The following is a 19,658-nucleotide window of genomic DNA, read 5'->3' as shown; positions in this document are numbered from 1 at the left end:
ATAGATCACTATAGCAAAGAGTCCAGGCCTCTGAACCAGGAAAAACTGGCCGGATCCATAGACATAAGCATATCAAAACCTTGTATTTTTGTGAATCATAATAATAATAATAGTTTACAATATCTAGAAGAATCTAATAAAGCAAAATTCTGCATAAAAATAAACTATAAACAGTCAATAGTCATACTCATATGTGATATCCATGCTAAACGACAAGTGAGGTAGTTTGACCCTCCGGCGCGCCGTACACAGCCGGTTTCATTTCGCTGCCTCTGAAGTTCAGTACACGTAATCACTGTGTGTTGGATGTGACAGCCGCGGAGGAGCCGCACAAGCACCAGCATGGACCGGGGAGGGATGAAGCACCGGGACGGACGCCCGGAGATGAGCGGTTACAGCGTGTACGAGGAGGAGAACGAAAAACTCACCGAGAGCCTCCGCGCCAAAGCCAGCGCGCTGAAATCTGTGAGTATAAAAGTGACCCGCCTGGGCCCCCGTACTGCTCAGCAGCTGTGAGCCTGGAGAGGTGTTCCTGGACTACAAATCCCGTCATGCCTCTGTGCTGGCTGTAATGGGCACAGGCGAGAATGTATGATGGGAACTGTAGTTTTAAACAGCTGATAAAGCATAAATGGGGAAACCCACAAAATCTCTTTTTCTTAGGGATTGGGAGTCTAACCCTCAGCGTGTGGTGTCTGTGTGGGCCTGATGGGGGTTCTGTAGCAGCTGGAGGCTGTCTTAAAGGGGCGGTCTACCATTGTTAAGAGCCTGGAATTGGGATGTAGCAAAACCTTTAATTTCGCCTTTTGACCCAGTTATGGGCGCTGCTTACGTCATGTCTGTGACCTATTCTATTGCACCAGCACCTCCATGTTTACTAGTGCTGAGTAACCGCAAGAACATATGGGAGCGTAAAACACCTGCACCCTCAGACGTGACCGTTTGGGTATAGCGGAGAGATTCACCTCTGCCCACTCCACTCCCTAAATGTCATGCATATATTGGGGCGACCTCCTAAATGGGAAGGCATATAGGAGTCCATTCAGACTGAACAGTCAACCATGTGATACCGCGATACCCAGGCTGGTGGGTCCTCAAGCCACAGGACCCCTTATAGGTTGTCCATTTGCCCCATTCAGGTGTATGGATTGAGGCTGTTCGGATGTGGAGGACCCCTTTGCTTCTGAGTGCTCTGTTATAGGGGTGTGGTCCTTATTGATGGGTGGGGCTTATATATACCACCGTGTCCTCAGTATGGAGTATCGGGGTTATCATTGCACTGGTTTGGCCTGTCTCGGTCCCCTCGGTATCCCATGATACCCTATGACACCCGTCCCGTCATTCATCATACCTCCTAAGGCCCCATTCACACACCCGTAATCTTTTCTGTGTGTTGTCCTCAGTATATATAATATATACCTCCCCGTATATTGCTCCATTTAGGGACCCACACAGTATACTGTTCCCCTTGTGACCTATAGACTTCAAAGCCCCCACACACACAGTATAATGTCCACTTGTGACCTCCCCATCCTCTCGTTGGCCTCCTCACTGTATATACTTCCCCTTCTGGCCTCCTCACTGTATATACTTCCCCTTCTGGCCTCTACACAGTTCATTTTTTGACCCATAGACGTTCCCTCGTGATCCCCCCCCACAGTATAACACAGTCTCAGTGGCCCCCATGCATTGTGATCCCGGTAAATTATAATGATGCCTGCACGATATAACGTCCTCTCAGTGGTTCTCCTGCAGTATAATGTTCCCTTTTTAACACCCCCACATACTATATTGCCCCCACAAAGTAAAAATAATGGTTGGACACCGATCAATCCCAGTTGCGGCCAAGTTCGTCTCTAAAGGACTGTGGACTAAGATGGAGGACAGTGACGTGTGGTCAGAGGAACATCTGGTACAAGTAGTGAGATGTAACGTAGTTGGGAAACCGCGGGTCAGTAGATGTAGGTGAACCAGATGTGGGGTGTCGTGGCACTCATCGAAACGAGCTTGGCATGGGTGCACCGTATCTCTTTGGCATCACCATCTTCCTTTGGTGATATGTGTATCTCCAAGCCAAGACGAGGATCCTTCCATTGTCCTATATGGGACTGCGATGCCCTTTTACCTTCTCCTTTGGAGAAGGGGCCCAGACCCTAACCCAAAGATCCTCATTGATCCTACCAATAACATCTAAAATCTCCGGGACGTCTCTGTAGATGTTAAAGGACATTTACCACTACTAAAGTCTAATCTGAACATCAAGTGGTGACCAAATAAGCAACCAAGACCCCCCCACCCCCCATCCAGGTCCGCCAAATAGTTAATTTCAGATGTCAATAACCACTAGCTATGTCACTAACCATCCCTACAACTACATATAGGAGGGTTAGAAGATATTTTGGTGGCTGTAGACTTCCTCTAGAGGTGATGTGTGAAGCTGAGAAGGTCTACACAGACTTGTTATCCTGTTCCCTCAGCTCATTACGTGGCGGTATACAGCTCAGGTCATAGTCCCGTCTCATGTGTACAGAGCTCAGGTCCTAAATCAATATTAGTAATGATCTGGTTCTTGCTCCTCTGTTTCCTCCACTTATGACTGTCCCCAGCTGATATTGTGAGTCAATGCCGGAGACATCTCAGGTGGCCTCATGTCACTGCCCTGAAGGTTTGCACATCTTACCTACAATAAAACTTACTGCAAACCACCAGCCGTGTCAGAGTGTCTCCTGAATTGCTCAAAGTGGTTCCTTTGCTGTACTGTCTGTGCTATATCACTGGCAGCCTTGACCATTGGCATCTTTCCTCCCGTCGAGCCTGAGCACAGCCGCCAATATGGCTTCCTCCTGCCTCGCCTGAGCTTCTCTGCTAATTGGTCCCCAGTTAATGTCGTGTGTTGTCAGGCTATATATGGCTGCTTCTCTCATAGGAGAGTGCCTGAGTAATATAGTTTCTTAGAATGCTAGTTCCTGCATCAGTGACTCTCTTCCTATGTCTTGTAGTTAACCTGTCTGTTGTTTGACTCCTATCCAACGCTGCCTACCCTGACCTCTGCCATATTGATTCTGTGCCACCTGCCCTGACTACTTCATGGTTTACCATACTCTTTCTGTGCCCTGACCTCTTGCTTGACTTCCCATACTGATTGTGTGCCACCTTCCCTGACCTCTGCTTACCTTACCGTTAGGCACAAACTCTGTCTGCCCTGACCTTGGCCTGTACCTGTGCTCTTGCCTGTTCGCTGAATGCCTTGCAGTGATGTCCCTCAAACTGCCAGGGTCAGCTGGAACCTACACTGGAACTACGTCTAAAGGATGAAAACCAGGAGACCACTTAGATAACGCCTTCAGCAGTAGACCATAGTCAAACTGGTAAAACAGGGGGTCCACACCTGCTGTGCATCACAAGTATATATAGTATTAACTTTTATATAGTGAATCTAGGATCCTCTTCACCAAAGTGGAGAGCAGTTATAAAGGAAATTTCTGTTTTAGAGGATCTGTTTTGTCCTGTCTCTCTCTGGAGGAGCTGTCCTGTCCGGTCTGTCTGTGGAGGGCCTGTCCTGTCCTATCTCTCTCTAGAGGACCTGTCCTGTCCTCTCTTTCTATGGAGGACCTGCCCTGTCCTTTCTCTCTGGAGGACCTGTCCTATCTCTCTCTGGAGGACCTGTCCTGTCCTCTCTTTCTATGGAGACCCTGTCCTGTCCTCTCTTTCTATGGAGACCCTGTCCTGTCCTCTCTTTCTATGGAGACCCTGTCCTGTCCTCTCTTTCTGTGGAGGACCTGTCCTGTCCTCTCTTTCTGTGGAGGACCTGTCCTGTCCTCTCTTTCTGTGGAGGACCTGTCCTGTCCTTTCTCTCTGGAGGACCTGTCCTGTGCTCTCTTTCTCTGGAGGACCTGTCCTGTCCTCTCTTTCTATGGAGGACCTGTCCTGTCCTGTCCTCTCTTTTTATGGAGGACCTGTCCTGTCCACTCTTTTTTTATGGAGGACCTGTCCTGTCCACTCTTTTTTATGGAGGACCTGTCCTGTCCTCTCTTTCTATGGAGGACCTGTCCTGTCCTCTCTTTTTATGGAGGACCTGTCCTGTCCACTCTTTTTATGGAGGACCTGTCCTGTCCTCTCTTTCTATGGAGGACCTGTCCTGTCCACTCTTTTTATGGAGGACCTGTCCTGTCCTCTCTTTCTATGGAGGACCTGTCCTGTCCACTCTTTTTATGGAGGACCTGTCCTGTCCTCTCTTTCTATGGAGGACCTGTCCTGTCCACTCTTTTTATGGAGGACCTGTCCTGTCCACTCTTTTTATGGAGGACCTGTCCTGTCCTCTCTTTCTATGGAGGACCTGTCCTGTCCACTCTTTTTATGGAGGACCTGTCCTGTCCTCTCTTTCTATGGAGGACCTGTCCTGTCCTCTCTTTCTATGGAGGACCTGTCCTGTCCTCTCTTTCTATGGAGGACCTATCCTGCCCCTTATCTCTCTCTAGGACCTGTCTTCTCTCTCTGGAGGACCTGTCCTGTCCTCTCTCTCTCTCTCTGGAGGACCTGTCCTGTCCTCTCTTTCTGTGGAGGATCTGTCCTGTCCTCTCTTTCTGTGGAGGACCTGTCCTGTCCTCTCTTTCTGTGGAGGACCTGTCCTGTCCTCTCTTTCTGTGGAGGACCTGTCCTGTCCTCTCTTTCTGTGGAGGACCTGTCCTGTCCTCTCTTTCTGTGGAGGATCTGTCCTGTCCTCTCTTTCTGTGGAGGGCCTGTCCTGTCCTCTCTTTCTGTGGAGGGCCTGTCCTGTCCTCTCTTTCTGTGGAGGGCCTGTCCTGTCCTCTCTTTCTGTGGAGGGCCTGTCCTGTCCTCTCTTTCTGTGGAGGGCCTGTCCTGTCCTCTCTTTCTGTGGAGGGCCTGTCCTGTCCTCTCTTTCTGTGGAGGGCCTGTCCTGTCCTCTCTTTCTGTGGAGGGCCTGTCCTGTCCTCTCTTTCTGTGGAGGGCCTGTCCTGTCCTCTCTTTCTGTGGAGGGCCTGTCCTGTCCTCTCTTTCTGTGGAGGGCCTGTCCTGTCCTCTCTTTCTGTGGAGGGCCTGTCCTGTCCTCTCTTTCTGTGGAGGACCTGTCCTGTCCTCTCTTTCTGTGGAGGACCTGTCCTGTCCTCTCTTTCTGTGGACGACCTGTCCTGTCCTCTCTTTCTGTGGACGACCTGTCCTGTCCTCTCTTTCTGTGGAGGACCTGTCCTGCCCCTGCTCTCTCTCTCTATGGAGGACCTATCCTGCCCCTTCTCTCTCTCTAGGACCTGTCTTCTCTCTCTGGAGGACCTGTTCTCTCTTGCATTGCATTCACAACCCATTGTTTTGAATGGACACTATGTAATGCTTCATTTCTCCTGTGATGGCGCTGCAGGGAAACTGAACTCTTTCGCTGATTACATCTGATCGCTGCGCTCCGGCTTATTGTCATGAGACGCTTCTAACAAGTAGGGCTTGTAGAAAGCAGAGAGCCCCTTTAATGTGATTGCAGAAGATGGCGATGTGCAAATATCACGACACATCAATCCAATGGAACTTTTTTGATTGACATCTAATTTCGGAAGGATTTGAGTGGGTTATTATGGATTAGGGATGTGGACGGGTAAAGTCCTATCTTATTACATGTGATGGAGAAGATTACAAGTTGTTTCCAGACTTTCAGGCTTTGTCTTCTTAGGCCCCTGTACAGTAAAACCGCAATCCCACCTAAAATTACACCGATATCTCCAGTAAATACTGTGTCGTGGACTCATCTCCTTCTGTCCCCGCCACCTTGGTGATATCTGTTTCTGGGACAGCGTGGTGGCCACTGATACATTTGTCTTTACCGCGCCACTGTGCTGTGATATTGTAACACATTCAAGTGAATACCTGCAGTACCAGACATAACCTAAGAACAAGAGGGGCGCTATTCTGTGGGAAAAAAAATCTTCAAAATACTTTCAAATTGTGTCAAAGTTAGAATTGTTTCTTCCCGAATAATTTTTTTCTTTTCTTTTTTTTTTTTTTTTTAGCTTTCTATTGATATTGGGACAGAAGTGAAATACCACAATAAATTCCTGGGAGAAATGGTGAGTAAGTGTGACCATAAAAAGCCCCGTCCTCAGACCTCTCTGGGGGTGCAGGTTCTGGGGATTGGTGCGAAAACTGCACTATAGGTAATTGTAAGATCATGTAGTAGAGCGATACCTGGTGGGCTACGAAACTCCATAGGTATGTAGGGGAAAAGCTATAAAAATAAAAAGTTCTGCTACTATATAATAGTATATACTATATAATATACTATAGCACCCTATCAAGTCACAATTACATTTTTTTCCTGAGCAGATATAGAAATTAAGTAATTGGTTGCTATGATAACACTTTTATGAATGTGGTAGGCTTAAAATGTGGGGACAAATGTTCTTATAGTATATACCGTATTTTTCGGACTATAAGACGCACCCAGGTTTTAGAGGAGAAAAATAGGGAAAAAAAAATTTTCAGGCAAAAAATGGTAAAATATTTAATATATGGGAGTTGTAGTTTTGGAACAGCTGCAAGGCCACATTGACAGGAGACCCTGCAGCTGTACGGGGATGTATAGGGCGTTTTTTTTTGTGGGGCCAGGTGTACTTTTTAGTTATACCATTTTGGGAAATGTTTATTGCTTAGATCACCTTTTATTTAATTCACAGGCAAAACAGAGAGAAAAACCCGGCGGTTTAGCACTTTTGATTTTGACGTTCACTGTACATAAAAATATTAGTAGACCGGGCATTTTCAGACACAGGGATACCTAATGTGTATGTTTCACAGTAATGTTATACTTTTATATGTATTCTAGGGAAAGGAGGTGAACTTTTATTTTATTTTTTATTATATTTTTTTAAGTGTTTTTTTTTTTTTTTTACTATTTTAATATCCCCCGCCTAGGGGGCTTGAACCTGCAATCATTTGATTGCAAGTCCCATAGACGGCAATACAAGTGCAGGAGCCAGCCTGCATCACTAAAGGTATGGGGCCGGTGGGGACCGGCCCGGGGCTAACTGACTGCCGGGACCTGTGGAGGAGCAGCAGATTTGCAGCATGGCCGCGCTACTGCCACCGCTGGTTTTCTTCAGCGGCAGGAGCGTGACAATCTGCAGGCCCCGGGAGCTAAGACAGTCCCCGGCATCTGCTGTAATAGACCGGCGGATGCCGGGGAGTGTCTTAGCTGCCGGGGCCTGCAGATTGCTACGCTCCTGCCGCTGAAGAAAACCAGCGGTGGCAGTAGCGCGGCCATTCTGTAAATCCACTCCTCCCCCCACATTCGGACTATAAGACACACCCTCATTTTCCTCCGAAATTTGCGTCTTATAGTCCGAAAAATACAGTATATTCTTGTACATAGGAGGTAGTATTATAGTAGTTATATTCTTGTACATAGGAGTAGTATTATAGTAGTTATATTCTTGTACATAGGAGTAGTATTATAGTAGTTATATTCTTGTACATAGGAGGTAGTATTATAGTAGTTATAGTCTTGTACATAGGAGTAGTATTATAGTAGTTATATTCTTGTACATAGGAGTAGTATTATAGTAGTTATATTCTTGTACATAGGAGTAGTATTATAGTAGTTATATTCTTTTACATAGGAGGTAGTATTATAGTAGTTATAGTCTTGTACATAGTAGTATTATAGTAGTTATATTCTTGTACATAGGAGCAGTATTATAGTAGCTATATTCTTGTACATAGGAGCAGTATTATAGTAGTTATATTCTTGTACATAGGAGCAGTATTATAGTAGTTATATTCTTGTACATAGGAGTAGTATTATAGTAGTTATATTCTTGTACATAGGAGTAGTATTATAGTAGCTATATTCTTGTACATAGGAGTAGTATTATAGTAGTTATATTCTTGTACATAGGAGTAGTATTATAGTAGCTATATTCTTGTACATAGGAGCAGTATTATAGTAGTTATATTCTTGTACATAGGAGCAGTATTATAGTAGTTATATTCTTGTACATAGGAGGTAGTATTATAGTAGTTATATTCTTGTACATAGGAGTAGTATTATAGTAGCTATATTCTTGTACATAGGAGCAGTATTATAGTAGTTATATTCTTGTACATAGGAGTAGTATTATAGTAGTTATAGTCTTGTACATAGGAGTAGTATTATAGTAGCTATATTCTTGTACATAGGAGCAGTATTATAGTAGTTATATTCTTGTACATAGGAGCAGTATTATAGTAGTTATATTCTTGTACATAGGAGGTAGTATTATAGTAGTTATATTCTTGTACATAGGAGCAGTATTATAGTAGTTATATTCTTGTACATAGGAGGTAGTATTATAGTAGTTATATTCTTTTACATAGGAGGTAGTATTATAGTAGTTATATTCTTGTACATAGGAGTAGTATTATAGTAGCTATATTCTTGTACATAGGAGCAGTATTATAGTAGTTATAGTCTTGTACATAGGAGTAGTATTATAGTAGTTATATTCTTGTACATAGGAGGTAGTATTATAGTAGTTATATTCTTGTACATAGGGGCAGTATTATATTAGTTATATTCTTGTACATAGGAGTAGTATTATAGTAGTTATATTCTTGTACACAGGAGCAGTATTATAGTAGTTATATTCTTGTACATAGGAGTAGTATTATAGTAGCTATATTCTTGTACATAGGAGTGGTATTATAGTAGCTATATTCTTGTACATAGGAGCAGTATTATAGTAGTTATATTCTTGTACATAGGAGCAGTATTATAGTAGTTATATTCTTGTACATAGGAGTAGTATTATAGTAGCTATATTCTTGTACATAGGAGCAGTATTATAGTAGTTATATTCTTGTACATAGGAGCAGTATTATAGTAGTTATATTCTTGTACATAGGAGGTAGTATTATAGTAGTTATATTCTTGTACATAGGAGTAGTATTATAGTAGCTATATTCTTGTACATAGGAGCAGTATTATAGTAGTTATATTCTTGTACATAGGAGTAGTATTATAGTAGTTATAGTCTTGTACATAGGAGTAGTATTATAGTAGCTATATTCTTGTACATAGGAGCAGTATTATAGTAGTTATATTCTTGTACATAGGAGCAGTATTATAGTAGTTATATTCTTGTACATAGGAGGTAGTATTATAGTAGTTATATTCTTGTACATAGGAGCAGTATTATAGTAGTTATATTCTTGTACATAGGAGGTAGTATTATAGTAGTTATATTCTTTTACATAGGAGGTAGTATTATAGTAGTTATATTCTTGTACATAGGAGTAGTATTATAGTAGCTATATTCTTGTACATAGGAGCAGTATTATAGTAGTTATAGTCTTGTACATAGGAGTAGTATTATAGTAGTTATATTCTTGTACATAGGAGGTAGTATTATAGTAGTTATATTCTTGTACATAGGGGCAGTATTATATTAGTTATATTCTTGTACATAGGAGTAGTATTATAGTAGTTATATTCTTGTACACAGGAGCAGTATTATAGTAGTTATATTCTTGTACATAGGAGTAGTATTATAGTAGCTATATTCTTGTACATAGGAGGTAGTATTATAGTAGTTATATTCTTGTACATAGCAGTATTATAGTAGTTATATTCTTGTACATAGGAGCAGTATTATATTAGTTATATTCTTGTACATAGGAGTAGTATTATAGTAGTTATATTCTTGTACATAGGAGGTAGTATTATAGTAGTTATATTCTTGTACATAGGGGCAGTATTATAGTACTTATATTCTTGTACATGGGAGCAGTATTATAGTAGTTATATTCTTGTACATAGGAGTAGTATTATAGTAGTTATATTCTTGTACATAGGAGTAGTATTATAGTAGTTATATTCTTGTACATAGGAGCAGTATTATAGTAGTTATATTCTTGTACATAGGAGCAGTATTATAGTAGTTATATTCTTGTACATAGGAGCAGTATTATAGTAGTTATATTCTTGTACATAGGAGCAGTATTATATTAGTTATATTCTTGTACATAGGAGTAGTATTATAGTAGTTATATTCTTGTACATAGGAGGTAGTATTATAGTAGTTATATTCTTGTACATAGGGGCAGTATTATAGTAGTTATATTCTTGTACATAGGAGCAGTATTATAGTAGTTATATTCTTGTACATAGGAGTAGTATTATAGTAGTTATATTCTTGTATATAGGAGGTAGTATTATAGTAGTTATATTCTTGTACATAGGAGCAGTATTATAGTAGTTATATTCTTGTACATAGGAGTAGTATTATAGTAGTTATATTCTTGTACATAGGAGCAGTATTATAGTAGTTATATTCTTGTACATAGGAGGTAGTATTATAGTAGTTATATTCTTGTACATAGGAGCAGTATTATATTAGTTATATTCTTGTACATAGGAGTAGTATTATAGTAGTTATATTCTTGTACATAGGAGGTAGTATTATAGTAGTTATATTCTTGTACATAGGGGCAGTATTATAGTAGTTATATTCTTGTACATAGGAGCAGTATTATAGTAGTTATATTCTTGTACATAGGAGTAGGATTATAGTAGTTATATTCTTGTACATAGGAGTAGGATTATAGTAGTTATATTCTTGTATATAGGAGGTAGTATTATAGTAATTATATTCTTGTACATAGGAGCAGTATTATAGTAGTTATATTCTTGTACATAGGAGTAGTATTATAGTAGTTATATTCTTGTACATAGGAGTAGTATTATAGTAGTTATAGTCTTGTACATAGGAGTAGTATTATAGTAGCTATATTCTTGTACATAGGAGCAGTATTATAGTAGTTATATTCTTGTACATTGGAGTAGTATTATAGTAGTTATATTCTTGTACATAGGAGGTAGTATTATAGTAGTTATATTCTTGTACATAGGGGCAGTATTATAGTAGTTATATTCTTGTACATAGGAGGTAGTATTATAGTAGTTATATTCTTTTACATAGGAGGTAGTATTATAGTAGTTATATTCTTGTACATAGGAGGTAGTATTATAGTAGTTATATTCTTGTACATAGGAGTAGTATTATAGTAGTTATATTCTTGTACATAGGGGCAGTATTATAGTAGTTATATTCTTGTACATAGGAGCAGTATTATAGTAGTTATATTCTTGTACATAGGAGTAGTATTATAGTAGTTATATTCTTGTATATAGGAGGTAGTATTATAGTAGTTATATTCTTGTACATAGGAGCAGTATTATAGTAGTTATATTCTTGTACATAGGAGTAGTATTATAGTAGTTATATTCTTGTACATAGGAGCAGTATTATAGTAGTTATATTCTTGTACATAGGAGGTAGTATTATAGTAGTTATATTCTTGTACATAGGAGCAGTATTATATTAGTTATATTCTTGTACATAGGAGTAGTATTATAGTAGTTATATTCTTGTACATAGGAGGTAGTATTATAGTAGTTATATTCTTGTACATAGGAGCAGTATTATAGTAGTTATATTCTTGTACATAGGAGCAGTATTATAGTAGTTATATTCTTGTACATAGGAGTAGGATTATAGTAGTTATATTCTTGTACATAGGAGTAGGATTATAGTAGTTATATTCTTGTATATAGGAGGTAGTATTATAGTAATTATATTCTTGTACATAGGAGCAGTATTATAGTAGTTATATTCTTGTACATAGGAGTAGTATTATAGTAGTTATATTCTTGTACATAGGAGTAGTATTATAGTAGTTATAGTCTTGTACATAGGAGTAGTATTATAGTAGCTATATTCTTGTACATAGGAGCAGTATTATAGTAGTTATATTCTTGTACATTGGAGTAGTATTATAGTAGTTATATTCTTGTACATAGGAGGTAGTATTATAGTAGTTATATTCTTGTACATAGGGGCAGTATTATAGTAGTTATATTCTTGTACATAGGAGGTAGTATTATAGTAGTTATATTCTTTTACATAGGAGGTAGTATTATAGTAGTTATAATCTTGTACATAGGAGGTAGTATTATAGTAGTTATATTCTTGTACATAGGAGTAGTATTATAGTAGTTATATTCTTGTACATAGGAGCAGTATTATAGTAGTTATATTCTTGTACATAGGAGTAGGATTATAGTAGTTATACTCTTGCACATAGGAGTAGTATTATAGTAGTTATATTCTTGTATATAGGAGGTAGTATTATAGTAGTTATATTCTTGTACATAGGAGCAGTATTATAGTAGTTATATTCTTGTACATAGGAGTAGTATTATAGCAGTTATATTCTTGTACATAGGAGCAGTATTATAGTAGTTATATTCTTGTACATAGGAGTAGGATTATAGTAGTTATACTCTTGTACATAGGAGTAGTATTATAGTAGTTATATTCTTGTATATAGGAGGTAGTATTATAGTAGTTATATTCTTGTACATAGGAGCAGTATTATATTAGTTATATTCTTGTACATAGGAGTAGTATTATAGTAGTTATATTCTTGTACATAGGAGGTAGTATTATAGTAGTTATATTCTTGTACATAGGGGCAGTATTATATTAGTTATATTCTTGTACATAGGAGTAGTATTATAGTAGTTATATTCTTGTACACAGGAGCAGTATTATAGTAGTTATATTCTTGTACATAGGAGTAGTATTATAGTAGCTATATTCTTGTACATAGGAGGTAGTATTATAGTAGTTATATTCTTGTACATAGCAGTATTATAGTAGTTATATTCTTGTACATAGGAGCAGTATTATATTAGTTATATTCTTGTACATAGGAGTAGTATTATATTAGTTATATTCTTGTACATAGGAGGTAGTATTATAGTAGTTATATTCTTGTACATAGGGGCAGTATTATAGTACTTATATTCTTGTACATAGGAGCAGTATTATAGTAGTTATGTTCTTGTACATAGGAGTAGTATTATAGTAGTTATATTCTTGTACATAGGAGTAGTATTATAGTAGTTATATTCTTGTACATAGGAGCAGTATTATAGTAGTTATATTCTTGTACATAGGAGCAGTATTATAGTAGTTATATTCTTGTACATAGGAGCAGTATTATAGTAGTTATATTCTTGTACATAGGAGCAGTATTATATTAGTTATATTCTTGTACATAGGAGTAGTATTATAGTAGTTATATTCTTGTACATAGGAGGTAGTATTATAGTAGTTATATTCTTGTACATAGGAGCAGTATTATAGTAGTTATATTCTTGTACATAGGAGTAGTATTATAGTAGTTATATTCTTGTACATAGGAGGTAGTATTATAGTAGTTATATTCTTGTACATAGGAGCAGTATTATATTAGTTATATTCTTGTACATAGGAGTAGTATTATAGTAGTTATATTCTTGTACATAGGAGGTAGTATTATAGTAGTTATATTCTTGTACATAGGGGCAGTATTATAGTAGTTATATTCTTGTACATAGGAGCAGTATTATAGTAGTTATATTCTTGTACATAGGAGTAGGATTATAGTAGTTATATTCTTGTACATAGGAGTAGGATTATAGTAGTTATATTCTTGTATATAGGAGGTAGTATTATAGTAGTTATATTCTTGTACATAGGAGCAGTATTATAGTAGTTATATTCTTGTACATAGGAGTAGTATTATAGTAGTTATATTCTTGTACATAGGAGTAGTATTATAGTAGTTATAGTCTTGTACATAGGAGTAGTATTATAGTAGCTATATTCTTGTACATAGGAGCAGTATTATAGTAGTTATATTCTTGTACATTGGAGTAGTATTATAGTAGTTATATTCTTGTACATAGGAGGTAGTATTATAGTAGTTATATTCTTGTACATAGGGGCAGTATTATAGTAGTTATATTCTTGTACATAGGAGGTAGTATTATAGTAGTTATATTCTTTTACATAGGAGGTAGTATTATAGTAGTTATATTCTTGTACATAGGAGGTAGTATTATAGCAGTTATATTCTTGTACATAGGAGTAGTATTATAGTAGTTATATTCTTGTACATAGGAGCAGTATTATAGTAGTTATATTCTTGTACATAGGAGTAGGATTATAGTAGTTATACTCTTGTACATAGGAGTAGTATTATAGTAGTTATATTCTTGTATATAGGAGGTAGTATTATAGTAGTTATATTCTTGTACATAGGAGCAGTATTATAGTAGTTATATTCTTGTACATAGGAGTAGTATTATAGTAGTTATATTCTTGTACATAGGAGTAGTATTATAGTAGTTATAGTCTTGTACATAGGAGTAGTATTATAGTAGCTATATTCTTGTACATAGGGGCAGTATTATATTAGTTATATTCTTGTACATAGGAGGTAGTATTATAGTAGTTATATTCTTGTACATAGGGGCAGTATTATAGTAGTTATATTCTTTTACATAGGAGTAGTATTATAGTAGTTATATTCTTATACATAGGAGGTAGTATTATAGTAGTTATATTCTTGTGCATAGGAGTAGTATTATAGTAGTTATATTCTTGTACATAGGAGCAGTATTATAGTAGTTATATTCTTGTACATAGGAGCAGTATTATAGTAGTTATAGTCTTGTACATAGGAGCAGTATTATAGTAGTTATATTCTTGTACATAGGGGCAGTATTATAGTAGTTATATTCTTGTACATAGGAGCAGTATTATAGTAGTTATATTCTTGTACATAGGAGTAGTATTATAGTAGTTATATTCTTGTATATAGGAGGTAGTATTATAGTAGTTATTTTCTTGTACATAGGAGCAGTATTATAGTAGTTATATTCTTGTACATAGGAGTAGTATTATAGTAGTTATATTCTTGTACATAGGAGTAGTATTATAGTAGTTATATTCTTGTACATAGGAGTAGTATTATAGTAGTTATATTCTTGTACATAGGAGGTAGTATTATAGTAGTTATATTCTTGTACATAGGAGCAGTATTATAGTAGTTATATTCTTGTACATAGGAGCAGTATTATATTAGTTATATTCTTGTACATAGGAGTAGTATTATAGTAGTTATATTCTTGTACATAGGAGGTAGTATTATAGTAGTTATATTCTTGTACATAGGAGTAGTATTATAGTAGCTATATTCTTGTACATAGGAGCAGTATTATAGTAGTTATATTCTTGTACATAGGAGTAGTATTATAGTAGTTATAGTCTTGTACATAGGAGTAGTATTATAGTAGTTATATTCTTGTACATAGGAGGTAGTATTATAGTAGTTATATTCTTGTACATAGGAGCAGTATTATAGTAGTTATATTCTTGTACATAGGAGCAGTATTATAGTAGTTATATTCTTGTACATAGGAGTAGTATTATAGTAGTTATATTCTTGTACATAGGAGGTAGTATTATAGTAGTTATATTCTTGTACATAGGGGCAGTATTATATTAGTTATATTCTTGTACATAGGAGGTAGTATTATAGTAGTTATATTCTTGTACACAGGAGCAGTATTATAGTAGTTATATTCTTGTACATAGGAGTAGTATTATAGTAGCTATATTCTTGTACATAGGAGGTAGTATTATAGTAGTTATATTCTTGTACATAGGAGCAGTATTATAGTAGTTATATTCTTGTACATAGGAGCAGTATTATATTAGTTATATTCTTGTACATAGGAGTAGTATTATAGTAGTTATATTCTTGTACATAGGAGGTAGTATTATAGTAGTTATATTCTTGTACATAGGGGCAGTATTATAGTACTTATATTCTTGTACATAGGAGCAGTATTATAGTAGTTATATTCTTGTACATAGGAGTAGTATTATAGTAGTTATATTCTTGTACATAGGAGCAGTATTATAGTAGTTATATTCTTGTACATAGGAGTAGTATTATAGTAGTTATATTCTTGTACATAGGAGTAGTATTATAGTAGTTATATTCTTGTACATAGGAGGTAGTATTATAGTAGTTATATTCTTGTACATAGGAGGTAGTATTATAGTAGTTATATTCTTGTACATAGGAGGTAGTATTATAGTAGTTATATTCTTGTACATAGGAGCAGTATTATAGTAGTTATATTCTTGCACATAGGAGTAGTATTATAGTAGTTATAGTCTTGTACATAGGAGTAGTATTATAGTAGTTATATTCTTGTACATAGGAGGTAGTATTATAGTAGTTATATTCTTGTACATAGGAGGTAGTATTATAGTAGTTATATTCTTGTACATAGGAGCAGTATTATATTAGTTATATTCTTGTACATAGGAGTAGTATTATAGTAGTTATATTCTTGTACATAGGAGGTAGTATTATAGTAGTTATATTCTTGTACATAGGGGCAGTATTATATTAGTTATATTCTTGTACATAGGAGTAGTATTATAGTAGTTATATTCTTGTACACAGGAGCAGTATTATAGTAGTTATATTCTTGTACATAGGAGGTAGTATTATAGTAGTTATATTCTTGTACATAGGAGTAGTATTATAGTAGTTATATTCTTGTACACAGGAGCAGTATTATAGTAGTTATATTCTTGTACATAGGAGGTAGTATTATAGTAGTTATATTCTTGTACATAGGAGCAGTATTATATTAGTTATATTCTTGTACATAGGAGTAGTATTATAGTAGTTATATTCTTGTACATAGGAGGTAGTATTATAGTAGTTATATTCTTGTACATAGGGGCAGTATTATATTAGTTATATTCTTGTACATAGGAGTAGTATTATAGTAGTTATATTCTTGTACACAGGAGCAGTATTATAGTAGTTATATTCTTGTACATAGGAGTAGTATTATAGTAGCTATATTCTTGTACATAGGAGGTAGTATTATAGTAGTTATATTCTTGTACATAGCAGTATTATAGTAGTTATATTCTTGTACATAGGAGCAGTATTATATTAGTTATATTCTTGTACATAGGAGCAGTATTATAGTAGTTATATTCTTGTACATAGGAGTAGTATTATAGTAGTTATATTCTTGTATATAGGAGGTAGTATTATAGTAGTTATATTCTTGTACATAGGAGCAGTATTATAGTAGTTATATTCTTGTACATAGGAGTAGTATTATAGTAGTTATATTCTTGTACATAGGAGCAGTATTATAGTAGTTATATTCTTGTACATAGGAGGTAGTATTATAGTAGTTATATTCTTGTACATAGGAGTAGTATTATAGTAGTTATAGTCTTGTACATAGGAGTAGTATTATAGTAGTTATATTCTTGTACATAGGAGGTAGTATTATAGTAGTTATATTCTTGTACATAGGAGTAGTATTATAGTAGCTATATTCTTGTACATAGGAGGTAGTATTATAGTAGTTATATTCTTGTACATAGGAGCAGTATTATAGTAGTTATATTCTTGTACATAGGAGCAGTATTATAGTAGTTATATTCTTGTACATAGGAGCAGTATTATATTAGTTATATTCTTGTACATAGGAGTAGTATTATAGTAGTTATATTCTTGTACATAGGAGTAGTATTATAGTAGTTATATTCTTGTACATAGGAGGTAGTATTATAGTACTTATATTCTTGTACATAGGAGCAGTATTATAGTAGTTATATTCTTGTACATAGGAGTAGGATTATAGTAGTTATATTCTTGTACATAGGAGTAGTATTATAGTAGTTATATTCTTGTACATAGGAGTAGTATTATAGTAGCTATATTCTTGTACATAGGAGCAGTATTATAGTAGTTATATTCTTGTACATAGGAGTAGTATTATAGTAGTTATATTCTTGTACATAGGAGCAGTATTATAGTAGTTATATTCTTGTACATAGGAGTAGTATTATAGTAGTTATATTCTTGTACGTAGGAGCGGTATTATAGTAGTTATGTTCTTGTACGTAGGAGTGGTATTTTAGTAGTTATATTCTTGTACATAGGAGTGGTATTATAGTAGTTATATTCTTGTACATAGGAGCAGTATTATAGTAGTTATATTCTTGTACATAGGAGTAGTATTATAGTAGTTATATTCTTGTACATAGGAGTAGTATTATAGTAGTTATATTCTTGTACATAGGAGGTAGTATTATAGTAGTTATATTCTTGTACATAGAGGCAGTATTATAGTAGTTATATTCTTGTACATAGGAGCAGTATTATAGTAGTTATATTCTTGTACATAGGAGCAGTATTATAGTAGTTATATTCTTGTACATAGGAGCAGTATTATAGTAGTTATATTCTTGTACATAGGAGCAGTATTATAGTAGTTATATTCTTGTACATAGGAGTAGTATTATAGTAGTTATATTCTTGTACATAGGAGCAGTATTATAGTAGCTGTAGGCTGTAGGACTGTGTAATGATGTATGATATTTTATTGATCTGTACATTGTCAGTTTCTTGTCTTTCCGACACAATTTACATCTTATTTATTCATATTTTAAGGACTCGGACTTTGATTCCACCGGCGGTCTCTTAGGGTCTACGATGGGCAGACTGAAGGTTCTTTCCCGGGGCAGCCAGGCCAAGCTTTTCTTGTACATGATGCTTTTTGCCTGTTTTGTGTTCTTTGTCATTTACTGGTTTATAAAGCTGAGGTGATCGGACTTTTTTTGTTTTTTTTTATGTGCCACATATATCGAGAGTAATTCATTATTTTCTGGATCAGTGGTTTTTTTAGTCTCTCGGGGCATGTTGGGAGTTGTAGTTACACAACCGGTTGGAGATCGCCGTTCTGGAGCATACCTATAACTGCACCGTAGAGCCCCGCTGACTAGAAGCTGGCCATATTCTCCTTTTTGTAACTTGAGACCTGTTACGACCGGCCTGGTTCATGGTAACCCGGATCTTTCATGTTCCCTGACGTTCATTCCAATAAATCTATAGGCGTACGATGATGATGAAAGTGGCGACTCCCAGCAGAAGAGTTAATAATCCGAGAAGCCGTGGAGGGACGCTCTCTGTTAATCATTTTCTAATTATGAGACCGTCACACAGAGGATTCATCCTTATGGAAGGAAGCACACTCTTCAGGCTTGGATCCTTCTAACCCTCCTCCCCCTCCTCCTGGAAATTCCATCCTCAAAAGATAAAACATTCATTGGTAATAAATTAATATTTTGGATGGACATTAAACAGCACTTTAATCTGTGATAATTTCTGTACTGACGTAACATTGTGTATGGCAGGATGTGTGCAACGTAAACCCCCACCCCTAATGTCAGGTGGGTGATCAAGCTGTAAAATATGTGTTCTCAAAGGAAAATACCCATGTAAACCTACAATAAAGCTTCAGGCGGGGGGGTCTGACCCTCCAAGACTATAATCTGATGAGGAGAAGAAATGGAAACCCATTAAAGGAGATTCTCTTTGAAAGGGTTGTCACGTTAAAGACATTTGGGATAGGGGATAACCTGGAGTAAAGCTGTGTGCATGTGGAGACTAAGTGTCTGTGAGCTTCTGTTGGCTGATAAGTGACATGTGACCGTGCGTATGGAAGTTGGAATATGAGTGAAAGACTTGCAGGCTTGTATTGGCTAAAGGAGGTCATTTTTTAGGAATACTGTATCTCAGGAACAGTACGTCCTAGAGAACTGAGACCTGGTCTAAAACCTTCCCGGACACCTGATGTACCTGTGTGCCAAATTTGGTGAGGACCGGTCCAGTCATTTGGTCGCACTTAAAGAACAGACAGACAAACTCATTTTTATATATATGAGATAACTTGCACC

The 19,658-nt window shown here is 36.3% G+C and overlaps 1 protein-coding gene across 1 annotated transcript; it reads left to right on the top strand.

Annotated features, from left to right (window-relative positions):
• Window positions 1-266: 266 nt before the first annotated feature.
• Window positions 267-19,083, top strand: BET1 (Bet1 golgi vesicular membrane trafficking protein). Its single transcript, XM_075269887.1, has 3 exons — window positions 267-465; window positions 6,015-6,071; window positions 18,373-19,083. The coding sequence occupies exons 1-3, from the start codon at window positions 343-345 to the stop codon at window positions 18,526-18,528; spliced, it is 336 nt and encodes a 111-aa protein (XP_075125988.1). The 5' UTR covers window positions 267-342; the 3' UTR covers window positions 18,529-19,083.
• Window positions 19,084-19,658: the final 575 nt, after the last annotated feature.

The sequence above is a fragment of the Leptodactylus fuscus genome, chromosome 4 (assembly GCF_031893055.1).
Source record: "Leptodactylus fuscus isolate aLepFus1 chromosome 4, aLepFus1.hap2, whole genome shotgun sequence".
NCBI lineage: Eukaryota > Metazoa > Chordata > Amphibia > Anura > Leptodactylidae > Leptodactylus > Leptodactylus fuscus.
Note: the sequence above shows the minus strand (reverse complement) of the source record. Positions and strands in the feature narration are given on the sequence as shown.